We start from the raw sequence: 21,311 nt of genomic DNA, 5'->3' as shown, positions 1-21,311 counted from the left end.
AGATGCTCATATACCCACCATTATCCTCACACCTTACTATGGATTTAGAAGACCCGTGTTTCCATGAAAACACGATGGTACATCTTTCAATTAACTTTCCTTGGGGTCCTGTCATGAGTGGGTGCATCTTATCTTCCATATTTACGAAATGCAATGCTAATGTTAAAATCCATTTTTGAGGTCTCGTTGTTCCTAGGACAAAGGTCTAAGTCCTCAGTGAGGTCTAAAAGGACAACGATGATCTACCGTCAACCTTGTTTCCATTTCTCAAAAGTGTCTTCGACCCAGGACTGCACCGGGCATGCCCTCCTCCTGCCCCTCCCCCCACCATTGGTCAGTGCAGCTCAGTGGTCAGATCGTATCTGCAAGGCTTTTCTTCAGCCTTTCCTGACCACCCTCAGCTCTCCACAACACTCTTTACAGTGGAAATGTATTCATTATATGTATGATCATATGTATAACTTATCCATTTAATAAGTATCCCTCAGATCACAAGCTCCATGACAGCCATCATGTCCCTGACACCTATAACTCCAGTGCCTGGTTTATAGGTGTTCAGTATGTACTGTGAAATGAATGAATGAATAAATATTCATGGATGTTTGCATTGGGCTGACATAACCAAGTCCTTCCTTAGCTTCAGTGTGCTGTAGCAAATACGAAAAGGTAGAATATGGATTTTATTAAATAAAGATAATTGTTCCATATGTCATCAATGATGTTGGCATCTATACTGCTCTTTCTGTAATGAGAAATTTTCAAACATCCACAAGAGTACAGAGAAGAGTACCATGAACACCTATGTGGGAACCACCAACTTGAACAGTTGCCAGCCGGTGGCCTGTCCTGTTTCCTCTGTGGCATCCCGCGAACTGCCCCAGCATGGCCACCGTTGGAACCAGGTCATTTTAAAGCTGCGCCCACACATCATATCATATCAACCATAAAACTTCACTGTCTATCTGCAAAAGATAAGGACCCTTTAAAATTACTTTAATGCCATTTGCACACAAGAACAATTTTTTAATATCACCAAACATCTAGTCAGTGCTTAAATTGCCCAAATTATCTGATAAATGTCTTTTTTAAAAAACAGGTTTGTTTACAGTTTCACAGCCAGGATCCACAGGTCTCTTAGCTCTCTTAACATAGGAGAGTTCCTGTGTCCTTTTTATTTTTTAAATCTTGCCATTGTTTATTCAAGATGCTAGGTCATCTCTCCTGCAAGGTATTCCCCATTTTTCATTTTATAGATCTCAGTCCTTAAGCTGCAGGAAGCCCAGAGACTTGATGGGGTTCCCCTGTGATTTGGAGGCAAAGACATTCCGAAGGTGGTAAGTTGGGGCAGGAGGGTGGGGTCGCTGGTTGATCAGGGTTTTCTCAATTCGATCCAACATTGTCAAGTTCTCCAACAGCTAGATCCATTATCTCCTTGGCATTTGCAAGGTGGGGGTATTAAAATTATCTGGCTTTTTAAAAATTTATTAGCAGAAGGTGTTCTGTAAAGTACTTTCTCTCATCAATTATTTGTTTACCTTGAAATTCAATTTGTACAGGAGAGGCAAGATAAATCCTCGACTAATGCCCTTTACCAGATTTTGGAATAATTACAATCAGGTAGTTCTTTGCTTCTAGGTCTCTCCAGTGACAAGAATTAGGGTGTATATTTTTTAAGGGGAAAATAGTCATGATTTTATACTGCTACTTCCAATTCAAAATCAGGACTACTGGGCTTTTACTTCCTTTGATTTTATATTTGTGTCTATTATGCTGAAAATGTTGGTTCCTAATGTCATTAACAATTATGTATTCACGTTACCCACAGTATCAAATAACAATAACACTGATAACTGAAAATAATGTAAGGCCTTTTTGGCAGTGTTATTCAATAACCCTGGGTCATTCTCTGTGGAGTTAGGTCAACAACTTGGTTATGGTTAAATTCATTTGCTTCATTTTGTCTCCATTTTTATTATGTTTTGTTTTACGGTTACATAAAACACTTGTATGGTTCCAAAGTCAAAATAGGCCCTAGCCATAATCCTTCTGCCAGCATGGAGCCCTGCATATCAGAAACACTCAAATATTCATTGACTTTTATGACCTATGTTCTATCCAAAGTCATCCACTGGGGGATGGCTTCCACCCAGAACACCCAAGGCAAGGTAAGGGCCATGCTTTGCCCTAATATTCAGCTTAGTTTGTCCTAATTTACAGCTCGATTGAGTACTTTTAGGGTGATTTGCAAAGGAAAGGCATTGTTTAGGATCTCTAATCTAAATCCTCCAGCTTCACCCAGAGAAGCTGGTCATAAACTGGCCAGGCAGGTGCGCTAGGGAGAAGGAAGAGTCTCTGGTCTCCAGCTCCACTCAAGAGTTGAAGCCCTCCTTAAAAATAAAAAATAAATTAAGAATAAAAATTTTAAAAACCACCAGTATTATATAGACTGTCAGAGCTTATTTTCTTTTAAGAAATGAAACAATCCTTTGTCTGTCTTTCTTGAGCTATAATCAACATTTAACACTACGGGTAGAAGCTTTGAGAGGCAGTTTAAATGGTCTATTTTCTCTCTACCATGAAACAAGCTAAGTTCCAGATTGAAGCTGCTCATCAGTCTGGGTTCCAGAGTGAAGGTGACATGCAGCAGAGCTCCAGCCAAGTTGTGAGGACCTGTAGTGTGAGCAAGGTGGCTTGAGTCATTTCAAGTTCTTGAAGTGACTGAAATGTGGACGGCAATTGTTAAAATATAACCTTGCCCACTGTAAGTTAGTATGCTTTTTTCTAGCTCCTTTAATTATTCTTCACAAGTCACGATTTAGCCCCTGACTATTCTGACCAGCAATTTTTGTCATGATCCCCCTGTGCTGGGGGTGGGGGCATGGCTGGTGTATTAGATTAAGAATATGCCAGTTAAGACCTGCTGAATGAGGAGACACAAGCCACCCACACCAGGGCAGCAGGTAGCTCCCTCAGCATCTGAGCTCCCACTTTAGAGGAATGAAAAACCCTAGGTAATTTTGATAAAAGGTTATCAAACAAAGGAACTAAAGTCACAAGATTTATCACTTACAGATCCCAGAAAATGCCCAACACTACTCCCCCATCCCAGGTCACGTGTGAGCAGGAGATAGCAGGGTAGTAAGCACCTATTACTTACAAGGTGATTGGGGTAGAGGTCACTAACTTTTCGCAGGCTCAACTCTAAGTGGTTATTTTCAAAGGTGCCCCTGGAAAAACCGAAGCAGAAACTTGTGGTGGGAATCCTAAACTCATGTCTGTTAGGTCGGAGTCGCTCAAGAAACCAGACAGATGTAGTGAGCCAAGAAGCAGGATTTATTAGCAGGGAATAAGATGCTCGCTGCCGTCTCCCATGAGGTTAACACTCGCTCGGTTGTTCTTAGGGCAGGGTTTTTAAGTACAAAACCCCGCAAAGGGTAACTGGTTGAGGCGTCAGAGTCTGAGTGGCTAGAGCTGGTTGCTCAGGTGCTGTTTCTGCTGACCATTGTTCTTGATACATCTCATCAGCCTTGGGTTGAAGCTGCATCCTGTTATGCAGGATAAGCCGACCCCAGACCCCAATCTTAGCCAGGCATCTGTTTGTCCTGGGTAGGGTCGGCAGGCAGTTTCCCAGGCAGGCATTTTCCCAGGCTGCAGTTTCCCATGGTGTTGTCTCCCGCCTGGTGATTTTCCATTCCTCCTAGGCCTACCTAGGTCTGTCAATGTCCTTATCTAAATGTCCAGACTCTAGGTGTGAGTAAGGTTGCCATACAGTAAAATACCTAGACAGCAACTCAAAAAAAGCTGTTTTCTCATCACATCCCCTTAAAACGTGGAGCCTAAACTTGAAACCACTACCCCAGGTGCAATATCACTAGCACACAATTAGCACTTTGACCTGCGAACTCCTCTGAAGATACCTTAGAGCTGCTTTAGTGGTTGTTTCTTTGTGCTATCACCATCAGCCGCGTCATGCTCTCTAACTCACGTTCAGCATGTGAATCAACAACTAGAGCCCTAGGCTTTTCCCATTGACCTCTTAAAATTTACTTGGGAAACCGATTTTTGGGTCCTAGCTCAAGTAGACAGGGCAGCACTTTGCAATTTTTACAGTATCTCTTAAAGACAAGTCAGCGGCAGAACCATTTATAGAAACCAGACGTTGTGTCTTTTGGCTCGACCACACTGTTAATCTTTATCGTCCTGGGTGTAGAGCGAAGGCAGCACCGGCAGGACTGGACGCACGGTAGAATTGACCCGCACGATTTCCAATCGTGCACGGCTAATCTGTGAGGCTAAATCCAAGGAGACTCTTTTCACGCGGGGTCCGGGAGATTGGTCCCCCCTCTCCCACCCAGGAGCCCTCGGTTCCGCGGCTTCGTACCCACCCGCCACTGGGCGACCGGAGGGCCCTCGTTCCCACCCCACTCTGGCAATGACACCCAATGGGCGACCGCGGGTCTCCCAAGTGGGAGGGGCACGCCCTGGAAACCGTCCTGGTTGGTCCGCGGCCCGGCGTGGAGTATGACGTTTCCTGTTCCGTCACTTCCCGTGGCGGTTAAGGCGTGGTGTCCATTACGGGCGCCTGAAGGAGACTGGAACCCTCCGGGGCCTTGCGACTCTTGCCCTTGGGAGTCGTCGCGACCACCGCCACCGCCCCCGGTCCATGAGGAAGATGCTCGCTGCCGTCTCCCGCGTGTTGTCGGGCGCTGCCCAGAAGCCGGTGAGGTGGTGTGAGCAGCCGGGTGTGGGGAGCTAGCGGGGCCGGAGGACGTGGAGAGCGGGCCAGGCCTCGGGACACTTGTGTGCTTCTGGCTAGGCCCGGCAGGTGCTTCTGGAGCCGCGAGTCTTTGTTTTGCTTCTTGGCGGTGAGCTCCGCTCCTCGCCCCTGGAGGAGCGGTTGCTGGGGCCGCCTGCGCCAACGGGGGTGGGGATGGGGGCTCTACGACGTCCGCGGTGGCTCCAGGCGCGGGGCTGGGTGTGCTCCTGAAGTGCCCGTGATTTTACTGCAAGCAGAAAAGGGGCCCTTGGACTTTTTTGAGTCTCCAGTTGACCACCCCCCTGGCCCATTCATTTAAAATTTTCCTAACTACATTCCTCTTGACCCAGAAGCCATGTAGTATGTTAGGAACATGGAATCCGGAGACTGAGTGGTTCCTTCAAACACCAGCCTCACCATTTACTAACCTGCGACCTTGAGCAAGCTCGCTCTTTTTAAACATCCCCGTGCTCAGTTTCCTCATTTAGAAAATAGAGATAAATACCCCGTGCGGTTGTCTCGAGGCTTAAACGAGTGAGAAGTTGTGTAAACCTTTCCAAATAGTACCTGGTACATAGTAGGAGCCTTTTGTATTAAGTATTGTTATAATTTGAGTGCCCAGTTTGGTGTATAAATTTGTTGACCACGCACTCGGTTGTGTGGAGGGTTCAGACAAGGTCACGCTCCCCAGAAACAAACTTCTTCCCCTTTCCTCATACTTTCTTGGCAGTCAGTTCCAGAACGGTGTAGCAGAACGCGGAGGAAAACTCTGCCACTTACACACACACACACACACTCACTCACTCACTCACTCACTCACTCACTCTCTCTCTCTCTAAAAGTAGCTAAAGAAATCCACGGTGCTGCTGGAGAGGGCGGGGTCAGAAGTTTGCGCTATTTCTGGCTCCAGCTTTCAGATGTGCCTAATGCCTAAGCTTCTAGCAGTTTGACCTCTAAGCACAGGAAGGTAATATTTCTTGGTGTAACTGCAGGCAAGCTTGACTTGAAATTCTGGCCCTAGAAACTCCCCCAGAACTTTGTGGCAACTCTGCTTAGTACGGGCAGAGATGGTCAAAAGGTGGGAAGTGTACCCCTGTAGGAATGCCTGCCGTTAACTGAAATACACAAAACACAGTTTGATTTATCAGTTGTTAGGTATTTAAATTGTAACTGGATCTTCCTGAAGGAAAAGTGCATTTCACCATTACGTTTTTCTGTATTTACGTATGATGTATCCAATATTTATTGAGCTCTTAATACGTACCAGGCACGAGGTTAGGTATTTCACATGTTTTATCTCATTTAATTTCAACAAGTTTTCAGTTGAAGTGCAAGTCATAAAAACATGTTTTCAACATTATTTGGGGTCTTAGTTTTATATTATGTTAAATTTAAAGGATTACATTAAAAGAAAAGCTTTGATAGAATTTTTTGTAGTTATCTGCAGGAAAATGAAAATTTGTGAGTTTTCAAATCATTTGCGTGTGTGTCTCTCTCTGTGAACAGAGAAGTCATGATTTAAAATTAGAGCCTAATTCCCTCAACTGCCCAAAACACTCCTAGTTGTGTTTTTCCAATCTTCTAGCAATGTGTTGGCATGGAATGCAAATCGTACTTCATCTTTGCCTTAGTAAAACTGTGGCCTCTTCAGAGATCATCTAATACAGCCCATATCCAATAGAAATGAGCTTTGATCTGTTAACTACATAAAACAAGAGCAGACTATAACTTCATTCAGTCAAAAATTCTTATTGAGAGAAGACTGTTGTAGTGGAATGGAAATGGATTCCCTGTGTATAATATTTTTTTCTTTTTCTTATGAGGATGAGACAGTGAAAAAGTTCATGCTCCTTACTTTGAGCCACCCGTCTTTTTAGCTATTTTGCATATTTTTCCTGTTGCCTGCACATGGTATTAGTTATACTAAGGCACAGAGAAAAATAGTTTTAAACAATCATGTATTAACTCTAGATTATGTGTGTCTGTGCCTGAAACCCTGTTCAATAGCTCCCCTTTCCTACACAGAAGAAATCAGCTAATCGATGTTTCTATAAACTGTAGTAATTGGTGAGATATTCCCAGAGTGCTCAGTGTACTTTGGGCTCTTGGGTCTAGTGTGCTCATTCATCATTAGATTCCAGTTGTGTTAACACAGGCTACTTGCTGGGTAGAGCAGTCTTGCTTGACCACCTTGTTTTTTCATTACTGAATATTGTGTGCCATTTCCTTCTGGCAAGCAAATTTTCTATTGAAAAATTAGATGACAGGGAGCTCCCTGGTAGGTAACTGCTTTGCTCTTGCTGCTTTTAAGATTCTCTCTCTCTCTCTCTTTTTTTTTTTTTTTTTTTTTTTTTGGTGTTTAACCTTTGGCATTTTAATTATGATGTGTCTTGGTGTGGACCTCTTGGGTTCATCTTATTTGGTACTCTCTGCCCTTCCTGGACTTGCATGTCCATTTGCTTTACCAAGTTAGGGAAGTTTTCGGTCGTTATTTCTTTGAATAGGTTCGCAATCCCTTGTGTTCCTCTGTCCTCTTCTTCTGGTATCCCAATGATGTGAATGTTGGTATGCTTGATTTTGTTTCAGAGGCCCTGTAAACTACCCTCATTTATTTTTTGGATTCTTTTTGCTGTTCTGATTGGGTATTTTCTGCTACCTTGTCTTCCAGATCTCTGATTCAACCTTCTGCTTCATCTGACCTGCTGTTGATTCCCTCTAATTTATTCATTTCTGACTTTTTTTTTATGTTTCCTATCTCCATTTTTACATTTCCTCTTTCTCTAAGTTCCCACTGAGTTCATCTACTCTTCCCCTAAGTTCATATAGAATCTTTCTAACCAGTGTTTTGAACTCTGCACCAGGTGGATTGCTTGTCTCCATTTTGTTTAGCTCTTTTTGGGGAGTTTTGTCCTGTTCTTTCATTTGGGCCATGTTTCTTTGTCTCCTCATTTTGGCTGCCTCCCTGTGTTTGTTTCTGTGAATTAGGTAGATCTCTGTCTCCTTGGCTTGGTAAGGTGGCCTTACATAGTTGGTATCTAGTGGGGTTACAAGCCTCCTTGGTCACCTGAGCTGGGTGCTTCTAGGGGTGTCCCTTGTGTGGGTTGTGTGCCCTCCTATTGTAGGTGAGCCTTGATTGCTGTTGGCACATCAATTGGTGGGATTGACCTTAAGGCTGATGGCTGTTGAGTGGACGTGACTACATTGGACGAACTGTTGTGTGGGGCCTGACACCACGGAGCAGGGGTCACTTTAACGAGGCTCTGGTGCCAGCTGAGTCCACCCTTTGGGTGTGTTGTTTGCGGAGCTGGTTGGGTGGTGCTGTGGTGTGATTTGAAGCCAGCCACCGGGTTTGTTGGTCCTAGAGCCTCTGAGGGGTTCTGGTGTTGCTCAAGTTCAGCCACTGCTTTTGCCCAGCTTGGGCTGTCTGGTAGGAACTACAGAGTAATGTGCTGTTGATTGTCTCTTGTGGGCCTTGCCCTTGGGAGAGGGTCCTCAGTGAACTAGGGCTGCCTGCCACTTGTGTTGGGTTTAGGATCCTTTGCTGGGTACCACGATGTGTACTGAAGCTAGCTGCCACTTGTGCCAGGTTTATGGCTGCTTAGTTGAGGCTATGTTCCAACCCAAGACTGGCTGCTGCTTATGCAAGGTTTGCGGCTACCTGGTGGGAGTTACAATTCAAGTTGAGGCTGGTCTTCACTTATGTTGGGCTAGGGGTAGCTTAGCAGGAGGTACAGAGCATGCCGAGGCCAGCCACTGCTTGTTTGGGGTTCAGACCTAGGAAAGTCTGAAGTGTGAGCTGAGTCAGGCTGCTTGTGTGGAGGAGCCACTGGAAGAGGTTCTGGCCACGCATGCAAGTTGGGTGGGGAGGGGTCTCAGGGAATCACCAGGGCTCAATGAACTTTGTTAGCCAGATTAATGAAGGGCTCACTGGCTGTGTGGGCAGAAGGCTCTACAAAGGAACAGTGATAACTGTCAGTACTTCTGTCCCTGGAGGGAGCTGTCCCTACCTTGCTGTACCAGTCCTCACCCTGAAACTAATCAGTTTAGTCCCCTCTATGCCCCTGGTACTTTTTGAGCTACTGCGTTTGCGCTGGAGCCCAGAGCAAGTGAGTTCATTGGCGAGTGAGTCTGTGCTTAGGCTCTTTAAGACTTGTAGTGTCTAGGTCTCCAGTAGCCCTCCATGAGCCATAATCCCTGCTGATTTTCACAGCCAGATGTTATGGGGACTTCTCTTCCCAGCACTGGAGCCCTGGGCTGGGGACCCCTATTGTTGGACCCCTTGCTCTACAGGGGGATCTCTGCAGCCGAGTTTTATCTGCCACACATGGGTGTGGGACCTACCTGTTCTGTGGCTCTGCCCCTCCTACCAGTCTCAACATGGCTGCTTCTTGAATTCCATAGTTGTAGGACTTCTGATCACCTAATCTTCAGGTGGTTCTCAATGATGGTGGTTCTGTAATTTAGTTGCAGTTTTGATGGGGTCATGGGTGGAGGTGAGCACAGCATTTCCCTACTCCCCTATCTTTACTGGAACTCCAAAATAATTTTTTTAACTGCCAGAAAATACTGTTAAGATATCAGTTTCGTGATTGCAAAGCATAACCTTTTGTCACTTCACCCCTCTCAGCTCCATTTCTTCCCAGACTTCTCAATATCCTTCACTTATTCTTAGGTATATTAATGGACTTTACTTCTAAGTTAACAAAGCAGTTATTTCTAGGATTTCAGCTCCCCCCCCCCCCCTTAACAATATCATTGCCTTTACTGGTTGGCTATATTAGATATGGGTGAGGAGATAAGACGATAATAGTTTCTAGCTTGCAGGCTTGTACACCTGGAAGTACACTTACTAGGTCAATCTTAACTCTCCTCACTAAGATCAAGTCCAGTACTAGAAGTTTGATGACTGTATGAACACACCAAAAGTACTTTTTGTGGGGTCTGAAGGATGTGCTTCAAGTCTCCATGGGGAAAAAAAAAAATCACGTTGGTCTGTACATTCAGTGTGTGAAAATTTGGCAGAATGTGGCTAAAATAGTACAATAATACTAATTAGTTCAGTGTTTGTGGTCTAACCTGGACCTCAGCCATCGTGTAGAATACTTCTGCTGCAAGCAGGTGTGTTCGATTACAAGAATGAAAGGAAACGTTTCTCACAGCTTTTTACCACCAAACAGTGATGGGCACTCAGACATCAAGAAGGGAACACTGTTGTAGAGAATGTCTCTCCCTCCTGGGGCTTCAGGAGGCCCCTACCCAAGGTGTAGGCTGTTCAAATTCTAAAACGTCCCTCAAGTCCATTGTTTTTAAGCCAAGGAGTGCTAAGTACCTTTTCTTTGAGTAGTTTGAAATATTTTTCTTATAGATCCATTTCATAGAAAACTGGTTTGCCTGAAGTAGAGATTGAATCATAGTTTTATTTGAAGGATGATTCTGAAAGTGAAGCTTAACCTTGCTCAGTATATCTGTTTATGACTAAAATAGCATAAACAACATCCACAGATTATGTAGTCTCTTCAATTTGGCCATTCACTTCATTATATTCTGATTGTAATTTCTTTGAAAACAAAGTGGCTAAGTGGATTGGTTTGGTTTTTGCCCCCATTCTCTTTCTGCTGTTTCCTTTGGATCGGGGCACAATCGTGTTTCATCGCTCAAAGCACGGATTCCTTTTGGAGGACAAGCTCTCAACGCAGTGAATAGAAGGGAGATAAGCCAGTGACCATAATGGGATTGATTCAGGTTCTAGGACTATATCCTGGTAACTGATTAATAATAATGACTTTTAAAATAACTGACAATAAAAATACTGATATATTTGTATATTTTGGTCTTTTTAGGCAAGCAGAGTGCTGGTGGCATCCCGTAATTTTGCAAATGATGCTACATTTGAAATTAAGGTAAGTTAATTAAGTTATTAACTTTGTGTTAATAACTTTTCCACTGGTTCAGTTTGCCATGTGCCATATTTTGCTGTGTATAATGTGCACCCATGTTTTTGGCCCAAACTTTCAGGAAAAAAAATTTTCATTTTAATTCAGTTTTTTATTTACTTATATTTAGAAAGAAAACCAATGATCATATTCCAGGGTGTTATTTTGCATACAGATATCATTAGCGCTCTCTAGAGTTACACTTTCAATGCATGAGCATAAATAAAAGAATTTAAAACATTTATATAGGTACAGAATTAGTATTACCCATTTATAATGTGCATCCTTATTTTTCCTCAAATATTTGGGCAAAAAAGTACGCATTGAACATGGCAAAATACAGTACTTTTACCTTTGGAATAAAATATTTGATATTCACACTTTTGCACCATTTTCTTTCAAATACTCTAGAATCAAAGGTTCAGAGATATTTAGCAAAAATTGGAATTTATACTTCTGACTAAACAGCTTACTGGTGTTTGGGGTGGAGGGACAAACTGAAAAAATTAAAGACTCCAAAGATGAGAATATGATTTGGTAAAACATTTGAATGAGCTGATTTTTCGATACTTCTTCGAAAGTTTGCCTTTCAACCTATAACTGATTTGACTTCCGGGGGTTTTCAGTGAAAGTCATCCTAGAAAGATTTCCTTCCTCCAAACCCCATCCCATTGCACAGTGAGCTTTATGATGTAAGAAGTCAAGGAGTCAGAAGCAATATGCAGCATTTCTGGTGTACCCCTGTGGGGTTCGAGTTAAGTAGTATTTGTGATGGAGTTAGATCTTAGAATGGCTTGCCAGTGTTTACATTGTAGTAGCTGGAAGACAACTGATTCCATTTCAGAAGTGTGATCTTCACCGGCTGGAGGAGGGCCCCGCTGTCACAACAGTGCTCACCAGGGAGGATGGGCTCAAATACTACAGGATGATGCAGACTGTTCGCCGAATGGAGTTAAAGGCCGATCAGCTGTATAAACAGAAAATTATTCGTGGTTTCTGTCACTTGTCTGATGGTCAGGTGAGTGGTAGTTTTGTAATAAAATTGTGTTAGTAAGGAATTTAAGTGTGGCTTGTGCTTAGTGGCTATTACCCTGGCTTATACATCTCAAGGATTCCGGTCTGGTATTTTAGAATAAAAATGAATTAAAATGAAAATGTGGAGATCTGTTATGAAGCTTATGCTAAAGAATTTATTCATGCATCACATTTCCTGTGCCTTTATGGTATTGTGATCACCTGTATTGGATATACTTTTGGGGTAAAGGGTTTTTTGTTTCTTTTGTATAGGGAGGTGGTTAGACCAAGGGTTACAAATTCAGATGCCTACAGGGACCAGCTATGGTAGAATAAATGAGTGAAGGCGGCCAGCTATACAAAGTAGAGAGTGGTGACAAGGAGTGGTGGTGAGCTAGAATGGGCAGGTCCCCCTTGCAGGGGACATCATAACTTGGTCCCAGCCAGTTGACGCCATATGGAAATACAGGGCTAATGCTTCTTATAGTTCATTTGTTTAAAACAAGACAAGTCTCGATTTTCATGTGAGACTCCCTCTATTTTAATACTGATCTTTGATTCAGGATTCTTTTAAAAACCACCTTACAGAGTAAAGAAAACAACCTATCTGTGCATTGCTAGTGTATGGCTTCTGGCCCTCCACTCTGTTTCTGATGAAAGATAGAGCTACTTTCTGTGGTTATTAATGAAGAGTTCAGCTAGGCCAGATGTTCCGTATTAGTCTAGGAAACCTTTTATCTAGAAATGTGTACTGTGTTGACTCATGGCTGCTTCTTCCTTTATTGCAGGAAGCTTGTTGTGTGGGCCTGGAAGCTGGTATAAATCCCACAGACCATCTGATCACCGCCTATCGGGCTCATGGCTTCACCTATACTCGTGGGCTTTCTGTACGAGAAATTCTCACAGAGCTTACAGGTTTGCTGTTCATTTACAAAAGGGGGAAATTAGTGAGTTAAGTTTTCAAATCTTTCCTAGTAAGATGCTAACTCTTATGAGTTAATATCAAAGCCTTTTTGAGTTTAAAAAATAAAAATAAAAACACCCTCTCCCTTTTGGTACTCTGGTATTCGTGGTGTACTTTTGAGTGAACTGACCGTTTTTGAGGTCATCTGACTCCTCAGGTGAAAGTTGAAAAAGTTAGCTCTATAAAATCAGAATTATCACTAGATCATGCCAGCAGAAATAAAGCAGTCATTGAGTAGCAGCATTTCATGATACGCAATTTAAATTCTAGGAACCTTTTTAGTATTCCCTCTGTCTTTGTCCCCCTTGACTCTTGAACAGATAATCCTAACATGTAAAGGAAATTCAGTGATTAGAGAGCTGGAAAGGTTGGAAAGGTCAAGGACATGCGACTGGTCTGTCCTTTATTATAAAAGGGCCTGGAGAAAAGGAGGAATATGTTTTTGCGTAGAGGGGCAGGCACTTATACAGTGGAATTGGCCTCTGAGTTCTAATAGGTGAGCCTTTAAGTAAACGCTTGGGTGTGGTTTTGTTTTGTATATTTGGTCTTTGATGCATTTGTGTGTGTGCTGCCATTTCTAGGACGAAGAGGAGGTTGTGCTAAAGGAAAAGGAGGATCAATGCATATGTATGCCAAAAATTTCTACGGGGGCAATGGCATCGTTGGAGCTCAGGTAGCAGAGGATGAGGATTGCATAGTCTTCTAGATTTGGTCCTAGCCTGTGTCTTTTTTTTTTTTTTTTTAAAGATTTATTTTTAGAGAGAGAGGAAGGGAGGGAGAAAGAAAGAGGGAGAGAAACATCAATGTGTGGTTGCCTCTTGTGCGCCCCTTACTGGGGACCTGGCCCGCAACCCAGGCATGTGCCCTGACTGGGAATCGAACCAGCAACCCTTTGGTTCACAGGCCGGCACTCAATCCACTGAGCCACACCAGCCAGGCTGGCCTGTGTCTTTACAATAGTTTATACCCCCAAGAAGTTTCCTCTGATGATTTTTAGTAGTCTTGGGGCTTACAGTGCTTAACAGACCTATTGCTTCCTACTTTACCATTTGATCATTTAGTAAATAGATTTGGACAATGACTTAAAATTTTTTTTTAGGTATTTGTTGTGTTTTATTAGTATACAAGAATTTCTAGTGGTGGAGCTAGACCTTCACCTTTTTATTTATATTTAAGTACATTAATTGCTTTGTCATATCCAATTTGCCCTGCCTCTTCCTGCTGTAGACAGTGCTGGTGCCAGACCAGGAGAGGCAGGTGATCAGATCTCAGGGCCTAGTTAGAATCTAAAGCCAAGTTTGGTGGTTACGTGGTCCTCCTTGCTTTAATCAGTTAGTGGATAATGAAGTAACAGCATAAAATTATATATATCTAGATTGTTTGGTTTACTTTTACTTTCTAATATATTGATATTTCCACAATTTTTTGGCCTAGGTTTCATTTTTTTAGCTCTCTAGAATTAATAGTTGTATCTTTGAGTACCGAAATGTTATTGCTTAGTGATTGAAAGTATAATAATTACTCTCTACTGGTATGTTTATAATATTTGGGGTGGGTAAGCAGAGATAGGGTTGGGGTAGGGTGGGTTTGTAACACCAATGTCATTTCTATCTCAGTTTCTGGCCAAGAGTTAAAATTCTGAGCATTAATTTCTCCCCTCATGGATTTCTGTGCTTCCTTTCGTGGTTGTCCGTAATACTAGGTGCCCCTGGGAGCTGGGATTGCTCTGGCCTGCAAGTATAATGGGAAAGATGAGGTCTGTTTGACCTTATATGGTGATGGAGCTGCTAATCAGGTATGTGTCTCTTAACTTTTAATAACGATTATAGAGTTTTATTCCCAAAGTGTTGAATATTCATAGGTCAGTTTGCAAAGAATATATTACTGGTTGACATAGCCACTCACTTGGCAAACTAAATTTTGGTTTTAGGGCCAGATTATAGAGTTTTGCCTCTTGGGTGTTTTCTAAGTGCCCTCCAGGGATATACGCCTGTGAGGGAGCTCTCCTTTGCTCTATCTCAGTGCTTCACAAAGTCTGTGGTGAAGGACTTTTTTATATTTTAACCCGTTGCAAACCAGTTCTTAAACCAGTACTGTAATGATCAGACTTAGGCTCTTGGAGGCCTTGGCATTGTCAAAGTCCTTTCTGTGCTTCTGTCATAGTCCAAGTTGTCGCCAATCTATGGATGACATTCTGTGAGGCCCTGCTCTGGATGCTGATTCTTAGACACTGTTTATCCAGTGGGTCTCTTAAATTTACAAAAAGCATAAAATAAGGTGGCCACACATTTTTTCCATGTTCGATTTTTCCTCGGTATAGTCTATACTAATGCCTTGGCCTCCCAGAAACCAGTGGTGGCAGTATTTGGTTTTTCAACTTCCTTTAGCTGCAAAAGATGATGTTTGCTGCTTCTCCACCCCCTGCCCCCCAAACACGCACACTCCTTTCCTCAAAAACTTGGTTGTAGAAGATGAGGCTTTTTATCCTTTATGAAAGCTTTCTCTGCCAGGTACAGCACCAGCTGTTAGGATGATGAAGTCTAGGGAAAAATAGCAAAATGAAACCACTTCAATTTTTATACACTTCCAGGGTCAGGTATTCGAAACTTATAATATGGCAGCTTTGTGGAAATTACCTTGTATTTTCATCTGTGAAAATAATGGCTACGGAATGGGGACATCTGTTGAGAGAGCAGCAGCCAGCACTGATTACTACAAGAGAGGTGACTTCATTCCTGGGCTGAGGGTAAGGATACCTGTCATAGAGCTGGGGCCACACCTTTGCTGCTTAGTGCCTGTGTGTGTGCACGCTAGACAGTTGCAGATAAATTAAAGAGTTCTATTTTCTTAGTGCGGGAACAGCTCGTGTAGAATTAAAGTGGTTTTAGGCAGTTTGATTGATGCTCTGCCCCTTTCCCATGTATTAACAGGTAGATGGAATGGATATCCTGTGTGTCCGGGAGGCAACAAAGTTTGCAGTGGCCCATTGTAGATCTGGAAAGGTAAAGACTTTTTCGTAGGCCTCTGGACTAAAGATTTCTAATGATGTTTATCTAAAAGTTAAAAGAATGCCTCCCCGTGTCTATCGTAAGTATGCAGGGGTAGGTGCCAACTAAAGTGTGTAAGGTAGAAACAGTCCAGTCAAGTGAATCAGGTCCCTTCATAAATAGTGTTATCTTGGTAGCTTACCTCCTGGGAAACATTTCTTGTTGCCTCAGTTTGGGGTAAAGCTTTTCTTCCATTGCTTCCTCAGCACTTTGTCTGTCTTCATTGTTTGCTTATCTTCATCATGGCACTTTATCTAGTTTGCCTTTTGGTTTGGTTAATTATGAGCCTCCAACCCCCTAGTAATTACAAGCTCCTTGAGTGAATAGATTGGGGACACCTGTAATGCTCACCGGAGAACTTTGCTGATATAACATTGAAGTATGTAACCTTAGTCTTGCTGTTGAATCCTTAAGAATCTTGACCTTTAAGTTACGCAGTGGAGAGGGACACAGCGAGCTTGGCCCGACAAGAGGATGTGCCATCAGTGTTACTGGAAAGGTGTTCTCCCTAGGTCAGTGTTCTGCAGCCCAGAAAGCCCCGAGGTTCACGTTCACTTTTCAGTGACTTGGGGGTGTGTGTGTGTAGCAATGTAAGTAAGATTTGGTTAGCAGTGATGAAAATGGAAGTAAGGGGGTGAAGGAGCCAGGGAAATGCAGGGCACTTAAAGAGAAAACAAGAGTAGAGCAGAGTGTGACGAAGATAGCGGATTGGTGCCAGTGGGCTCAGCAGCCTACATCAGGACTGTGGGTGCAGGCCCTGGGTGATGGGTACCATCTACCTGTCTCCCAGGTCCTGAAAGATGTGGTTCCCATCCCCACATGGAAACAGGGTCAGTGGTTTGTAGCATGTGTTGACTTTACCAGCCTGACCAAAGCCTAGTCTTGGAATTAGGGAGGGTCTGGAAACCCCCTTATCACGACCCCCTTAGCCCAACGCAAAGTGCTTCCAAATGGCTGCTGGATGACATAACAGAAAGAAGAGGTGACAGTTATTGAGGGATTGACATATGTCAGGTAACACACTAAGCACTTTTTATGTATTATCTTATTTAGTTGGCATAACTGAGATTATTACTGTTTTACCTGTTTTATAGGTAAGAAAACTGAGGCACAGAACAGAACACTTATGGGTACATAGGTACTATATATGACCGTCAGGATTGGGTCCCAAGAACTTGGACTCAGTGTCCCTTTTTAACTGCTATACCAAACTGCCCAGGGATCCAGGGATCCTAGATCGACCTCCCTCCCCTCTGTTCAAAGTCGTTGCCTTGTAGGGAGCTCTAGTGTAGCATGAGCAACCTACCTGGTGGTAGCTGGGCCGGCAGAGTCATGCGGTCAAGTATCATGGTGCCTGCCAACTTCCTGTCATGCACTGGCCAGATCTGTGTGCAGCAGGATTGGTTGCCAGCCCCCATGAAACACTGCCTGAAATAGGTGTGAGGTGGAAATTCACCTCCCCAGCCTATCTTTAGTTCTCCTACCCTTCTGTACTTTGCAGCACACATAGAGGTTTGCTTTTAATCTTAATTTTGTTCGAGTTTATATCAATATTTTTTCTGGCATTTAAAAAGGATCAAAATGCTTATATATGTCACCTGTGACTGGGGGAGAAAGACTAGCCTAGTGACCCTGAAGATAAAAGCCATCCCTTCGCTGGTGCCATATCTGCTTTCTAGTAGGTTTTTCTTCCTTCAGCCTAAGCTGTTTTGAAAGGATTGTATGACAAATGCAGTGCTGATGAAACAAACAACTCTTTATTTCAATAAAACATCAGTCGGCTCTGTAACATGCTAAAAGCCTTTTTGATTCCAAACAAACTGGGACAGGTACCTGTTTAAAATGAGAAGGATGAAACACACAGTCAGTATTAGAGACATGAGAATAGATAACTTAAGAATCAGTCAATAAGAAATTCTGACAATTCACCTGATTTATAGATCTGATGAGAATATGTTTGATCCTGAAAGTGTGCGTTTGAGGCCATGGATTGTTGGTGTGCTGTACCTGTGTTCTTACCTAATCTCCCTTGGGTGTTGTTTTAGGGGCCCATAGTGATGGAGCTGCAGACCTACCGCTACCATGGACACAGCATGAGTGATCCTGGAGTCAGGTATGCTCATGGGAAATATGAGTGTGGTGTCTAAAGTAGGGTGGGCTTTGACTGGTGCTGTTCACATGAAAAAGCAAAGCATTTCAACATTTGCTTTTAAAGCCAGATATCAGTTGGCTTGAAGTAATTATTTGAGTCCTGGCGGGAAAGCAGTGCTTCCCAATAAATTGGTTCCAATATAGAAAATCCCTACTATATATGGTATCTACTACATGTTAGATATGTAGAATGTTTCATATGTCACAGAATTTTTTGCTATACTGGCACTGTTCTTACCTACTTCTAACTATGTTTGCCTCCGTGTAGTTACCGTACACGAGAAGAAATTCAGGAAGTAAGAAGCAAGAGTGACCCTATCATGCTTCTCAAGGACAGAATGGTGAACAGCAACCTTGCCAGTGTTGAAGAATTAAAGGTACTGTCACTCTCGGTTTAAAAGTGCAGTCTCCTTTATGAGCAAATCGACTTTTCTCCACATAAAAAGCTACCACTCCTGGGTGAACTACCACATGGGAAAGTATTATCACAGCACAGTAATCAGTCGTATTGGCAAAGCCTTTAAACCCCCCAAGAGCACAATTCTTTTTCCCTAGAAGTAGACTTTGGTGGAATTTTTTTTTTATTCATAAGTGTTCCCTCACCAGGATATACATATATATTTAAACGTTGACACCTGGACTACAAAATATTCCTGGGTATGTATCGTTGTGTCACTTAAAGAAAATAACATCTTTGAAAATAGCAGCTATTTATTAGTACTTCAATGCTAGAAAAATTATACTAGTGACAGGATCTGAGTAGAACTAGTTGGTACCTAAACTGTTATCTGATTTTTTAGGAAATTGATGTTGAAGTGAGGAAAGAAATTGAGGATGCTGCCCAATTTGCAACAGCTGATCCTGAACCACCTTTGGAAGAACTAGGCTATCACATCTACTCCAACGATCCACCTTTTGAAGTTCGCGGTACAAATCAGTGGATCAAGTTTAAGTCTGTCAGTTAATGGGAGATTGCGTGTAATGGTGGTTATACCTTCAGTGGGCTATTTGACAGCAACTGTAAGGAACTTTTGTTCTCAACTTTGTGAAGGAGGGAAAACCCACAGAACATATGTAGATTTAAAATAGTAATTGCATGCAATTTATACAGTTTTGCATTAAAGGTTATGTTAGATTTGTATAAGTCTAAATAGGTAATACAGATTTTGCTCAGCCTTCCATGTTATTTCCTTAAAATAGTTCTACTTGATTTAGTTGTTCACTATTTTAATAAGTACTTTTTTAGTTACTGAAAGGAAAAACAGTTCCTTGTATGCCTGTCCAACTTTGCTGCCTTATTGTGGGCAGGGGGGTTGCTCGTTCACTTGTCTCTGGCCCAACCCCACAGCTAGCACAGTGTTCCTTAATGTGCACGCGCACATCTCCAGAAGTATGTGTGTTGGTGTGGAAGCCTGCTCACACTCACTACCATTGCTCCTTAATACAAAAACATTTAATATAACCAGGCAGTGGGTAGAAGGACAATTCCACTTTTAAATAGACTATTTCACAATCATTTCAAAGGTCAAATAACTTAGTTATCTGCATTTATACATTCGATAAAACAAAGTGGAAAAAGGAAAATTGCTTGAAATGCAGTTAACCAGCACTATTAATGTATAACCTAAAACAGGAAGTTAAAACTTTTTTTTAAGAATTCCATTAATACTCTGGATGTCAAAACTGGGCCTCACAATCACTGTTCTCAAAATACAGTTCTACTCACCTTTAAAACATGTTGATAAATAGGCATAAAACATGTTGATAAAAGATATAAAACACACGCCGATTAATAACAGGTGAAAACAAACATTTCATTAACTCTTTAGAACTTGAAGATTTTGAATTGTTCATGGTGTTTGATGTTTCTGAGAAGCTTTAACAAGAAAGATATCAGCTCCTTGCTCCCTCTGTTCTCTGGCTTAGCTGACTGCTTAAGCCTCATCGTGGGTAGCCATGGCCCCCCAAGCCTGTCGTCTGTACTGGGAGATGGCAATCCAGAGCTTGCAGAGGAGCTCATCACTACAAAACAAACAAGAGTCGTCTTTAGAGTCAAAAAACTTCTTCAGGAGCCCCTATGGCAAAAAGTGTAGTATATAATTCTAGGCTTGTCTAGTTTTGCCACTTGGTGTTGAAAACTTAGCTAAAATAGGAATATGTTGCCTTCATGTATGGAAGTGACAGTTGTGCCCCAGCAGGAGTGGGACATGGCCTTAGAGGTATAGCCAGACCTTGGCTGTTGAACAAAACTTCAGTTCTCGGTTCTTGACCCAACAACCCTTTCATGCGGACACTTGTATGATCAGACATGCGTCTCTCAGGTGAGAAAGGAGACTGTTTTCGAACAAACTGCTTCTCAAACAGCCTTCCAGAACAAATTAAGTTTGAGAACCAAGTTCCACTGCATATGCAGGTGTGCTGGCGGATGTGTGTACAGCAGCCCATTTAAGATAACATGGGAACTAGAATGCAGGCTGCAATTTAAAGAGGGGTTTGGCTGTAGCATGGAAGGGGGAGAGATGCTTCCCTTTCACCTTCCTACTTCTGACTTTTCCTATGGGGTCTTTATAGCCAGTGCCACCTTTTGGCTTTACTCCCAACTTGAACCTGGGAAAATCACAGACTTTGGCATTTTCTGACAAGCCATAGGAAAGGGAATTAACTTCAATGAAGAGGGAAAGGCAGTATCACTTTGTTTTCTACAACTTTGTTTAAAAGCATAATCACATGAAAACAACTTTCTATTGTACAAAGTGTTCTGAGGCTGTTCTTACCGTAGTCCGAGGTATCTGAGGTCTTCCTCGGTGACCTTATCACGAATATCAGAAAGTGTATAACCCTGTTTAACAATCTGAAATAAAGATCAAATACATAGGACATAAGCAGCTTTGTAATAATAGCATAGGAATGGTTTTCTTGGCTATAAATTTACCTTTTCAATGGCATCTGCATCTGCTCCTTGCAGTTGCAGCCAGTCTACAAGCTCTCGATCTGGTCTCTGTCCATAGAACCCAGGAGGTGGTGCTGGGGTCTCTGTAATAATTAGAAGTCTGTTTTATTGTATATTGATGTGTAACAGTACAACTTTAATAATAAAGTCACAAGTTAGATTAAATAAAGTACTCCAGAAGTATATGTGATGTGAAAAGGAAATGAATTCAACCTCTCAGCTGCTCTAATGCAGTGTACAACAGTCCACAGTTCTTGGATTCACTCTCCACAGATTCAAATAATCCTTACCTTTGACCTTTAGTTAGTTTGTAACTTGGTTATCTGCCTATAACTTTAGATGCTTATTCTCATCTTTAAAATGTCTTTTCTCAGGAGTCACATCCCTAACTGCACTGGAAATTCAAAGGAGGAAATAGGTTTTAGGGAGATTTTGTGTCAGACCTCATCCATTCACATTCCAAGAGGTAGCTAGCAGTAGCCCTGTTTGAGCAACA

At 42.4% G+C, this 21,311-nt stretch overlaps 2 protein-coding genes across 2 annotated transcripts in view; one reads left to right on the top strand and one right to left on the bottom strand.

Annotated features, from left to right (window-relative positions):
- Positions 1-4,551: 4,551 nt before the first annotated feature.
- PDHA1 (pyruvate dehydrogenase E1 subunit alpha 1) lies at positions 4,552-20,998 on the top strand. The gene is made up of 11 exons (XM_024569901.3): positions 4,552-4,720; positions 10,597-10,656; positions 11,534-11,707; positions 12,492-12,618; positions 13,249-13,340; positions 14,370-14,462; positions 15,258-15,413; positions 15,598-15,669; positions 17,760-17,827; positions 18,134-18,242; positions 18,666-20,998. Exons 1-11 carry the CDS (start codon positions 4,664-4,666, stop codon positions 18,828-18,830), a joined length of 1,173 nt encoding a protein of 390 aa, XP_024425669.1. The 5' UTR covers positions 4,552-4,663; the 3' UTR covers positions 18,831-20,998.
- MAP3K15 (mitogen-activated protein kinase kinase kinase 15) overlaps positions 19,800-21,311 on the bottom strand; it is a 98,868-nt gene continuing 97,356 nt past the window's right edge. The window contains exons 28-30 of the mRNA XM_053916978.1: positions 20,798-20,915; positions 20,640-20,716; positions 19,800-19,887 (exon numbers count right to left, since the gene is read on the bottom strand). Coding sequence (XP_053772953.1) covers positions 19,800-19,887; positions 20,640-20,716; positions 20,798-20,915 — 283 coding nt within the window. The remainder of the gene's footprint in view (positions 19,888-20,639; positions 20,717-20,797; positions 20,916-21,311) is intronic.

Source organism: Desmodus rotundus, chromosome X, assembly GCF_022682495.2.
Source record: "Desmodus rotundus isolate HL8 chromosome X, HLdesRot8A.1, whole genome shotgun sequence".
In the NCBI taxonomy this organism is placed as follows: Eukaryota; Metazoa; Chordata; class Mammalia; order Chiroptera; family Phyllostomidae; genus Desmodus; species Desmodus rotundus.
The sequence above is the reverse complement of the archived record's forward strand: the minus strand, read 5'-3'. Positions and strand labels throughout refer to the sequence as shown.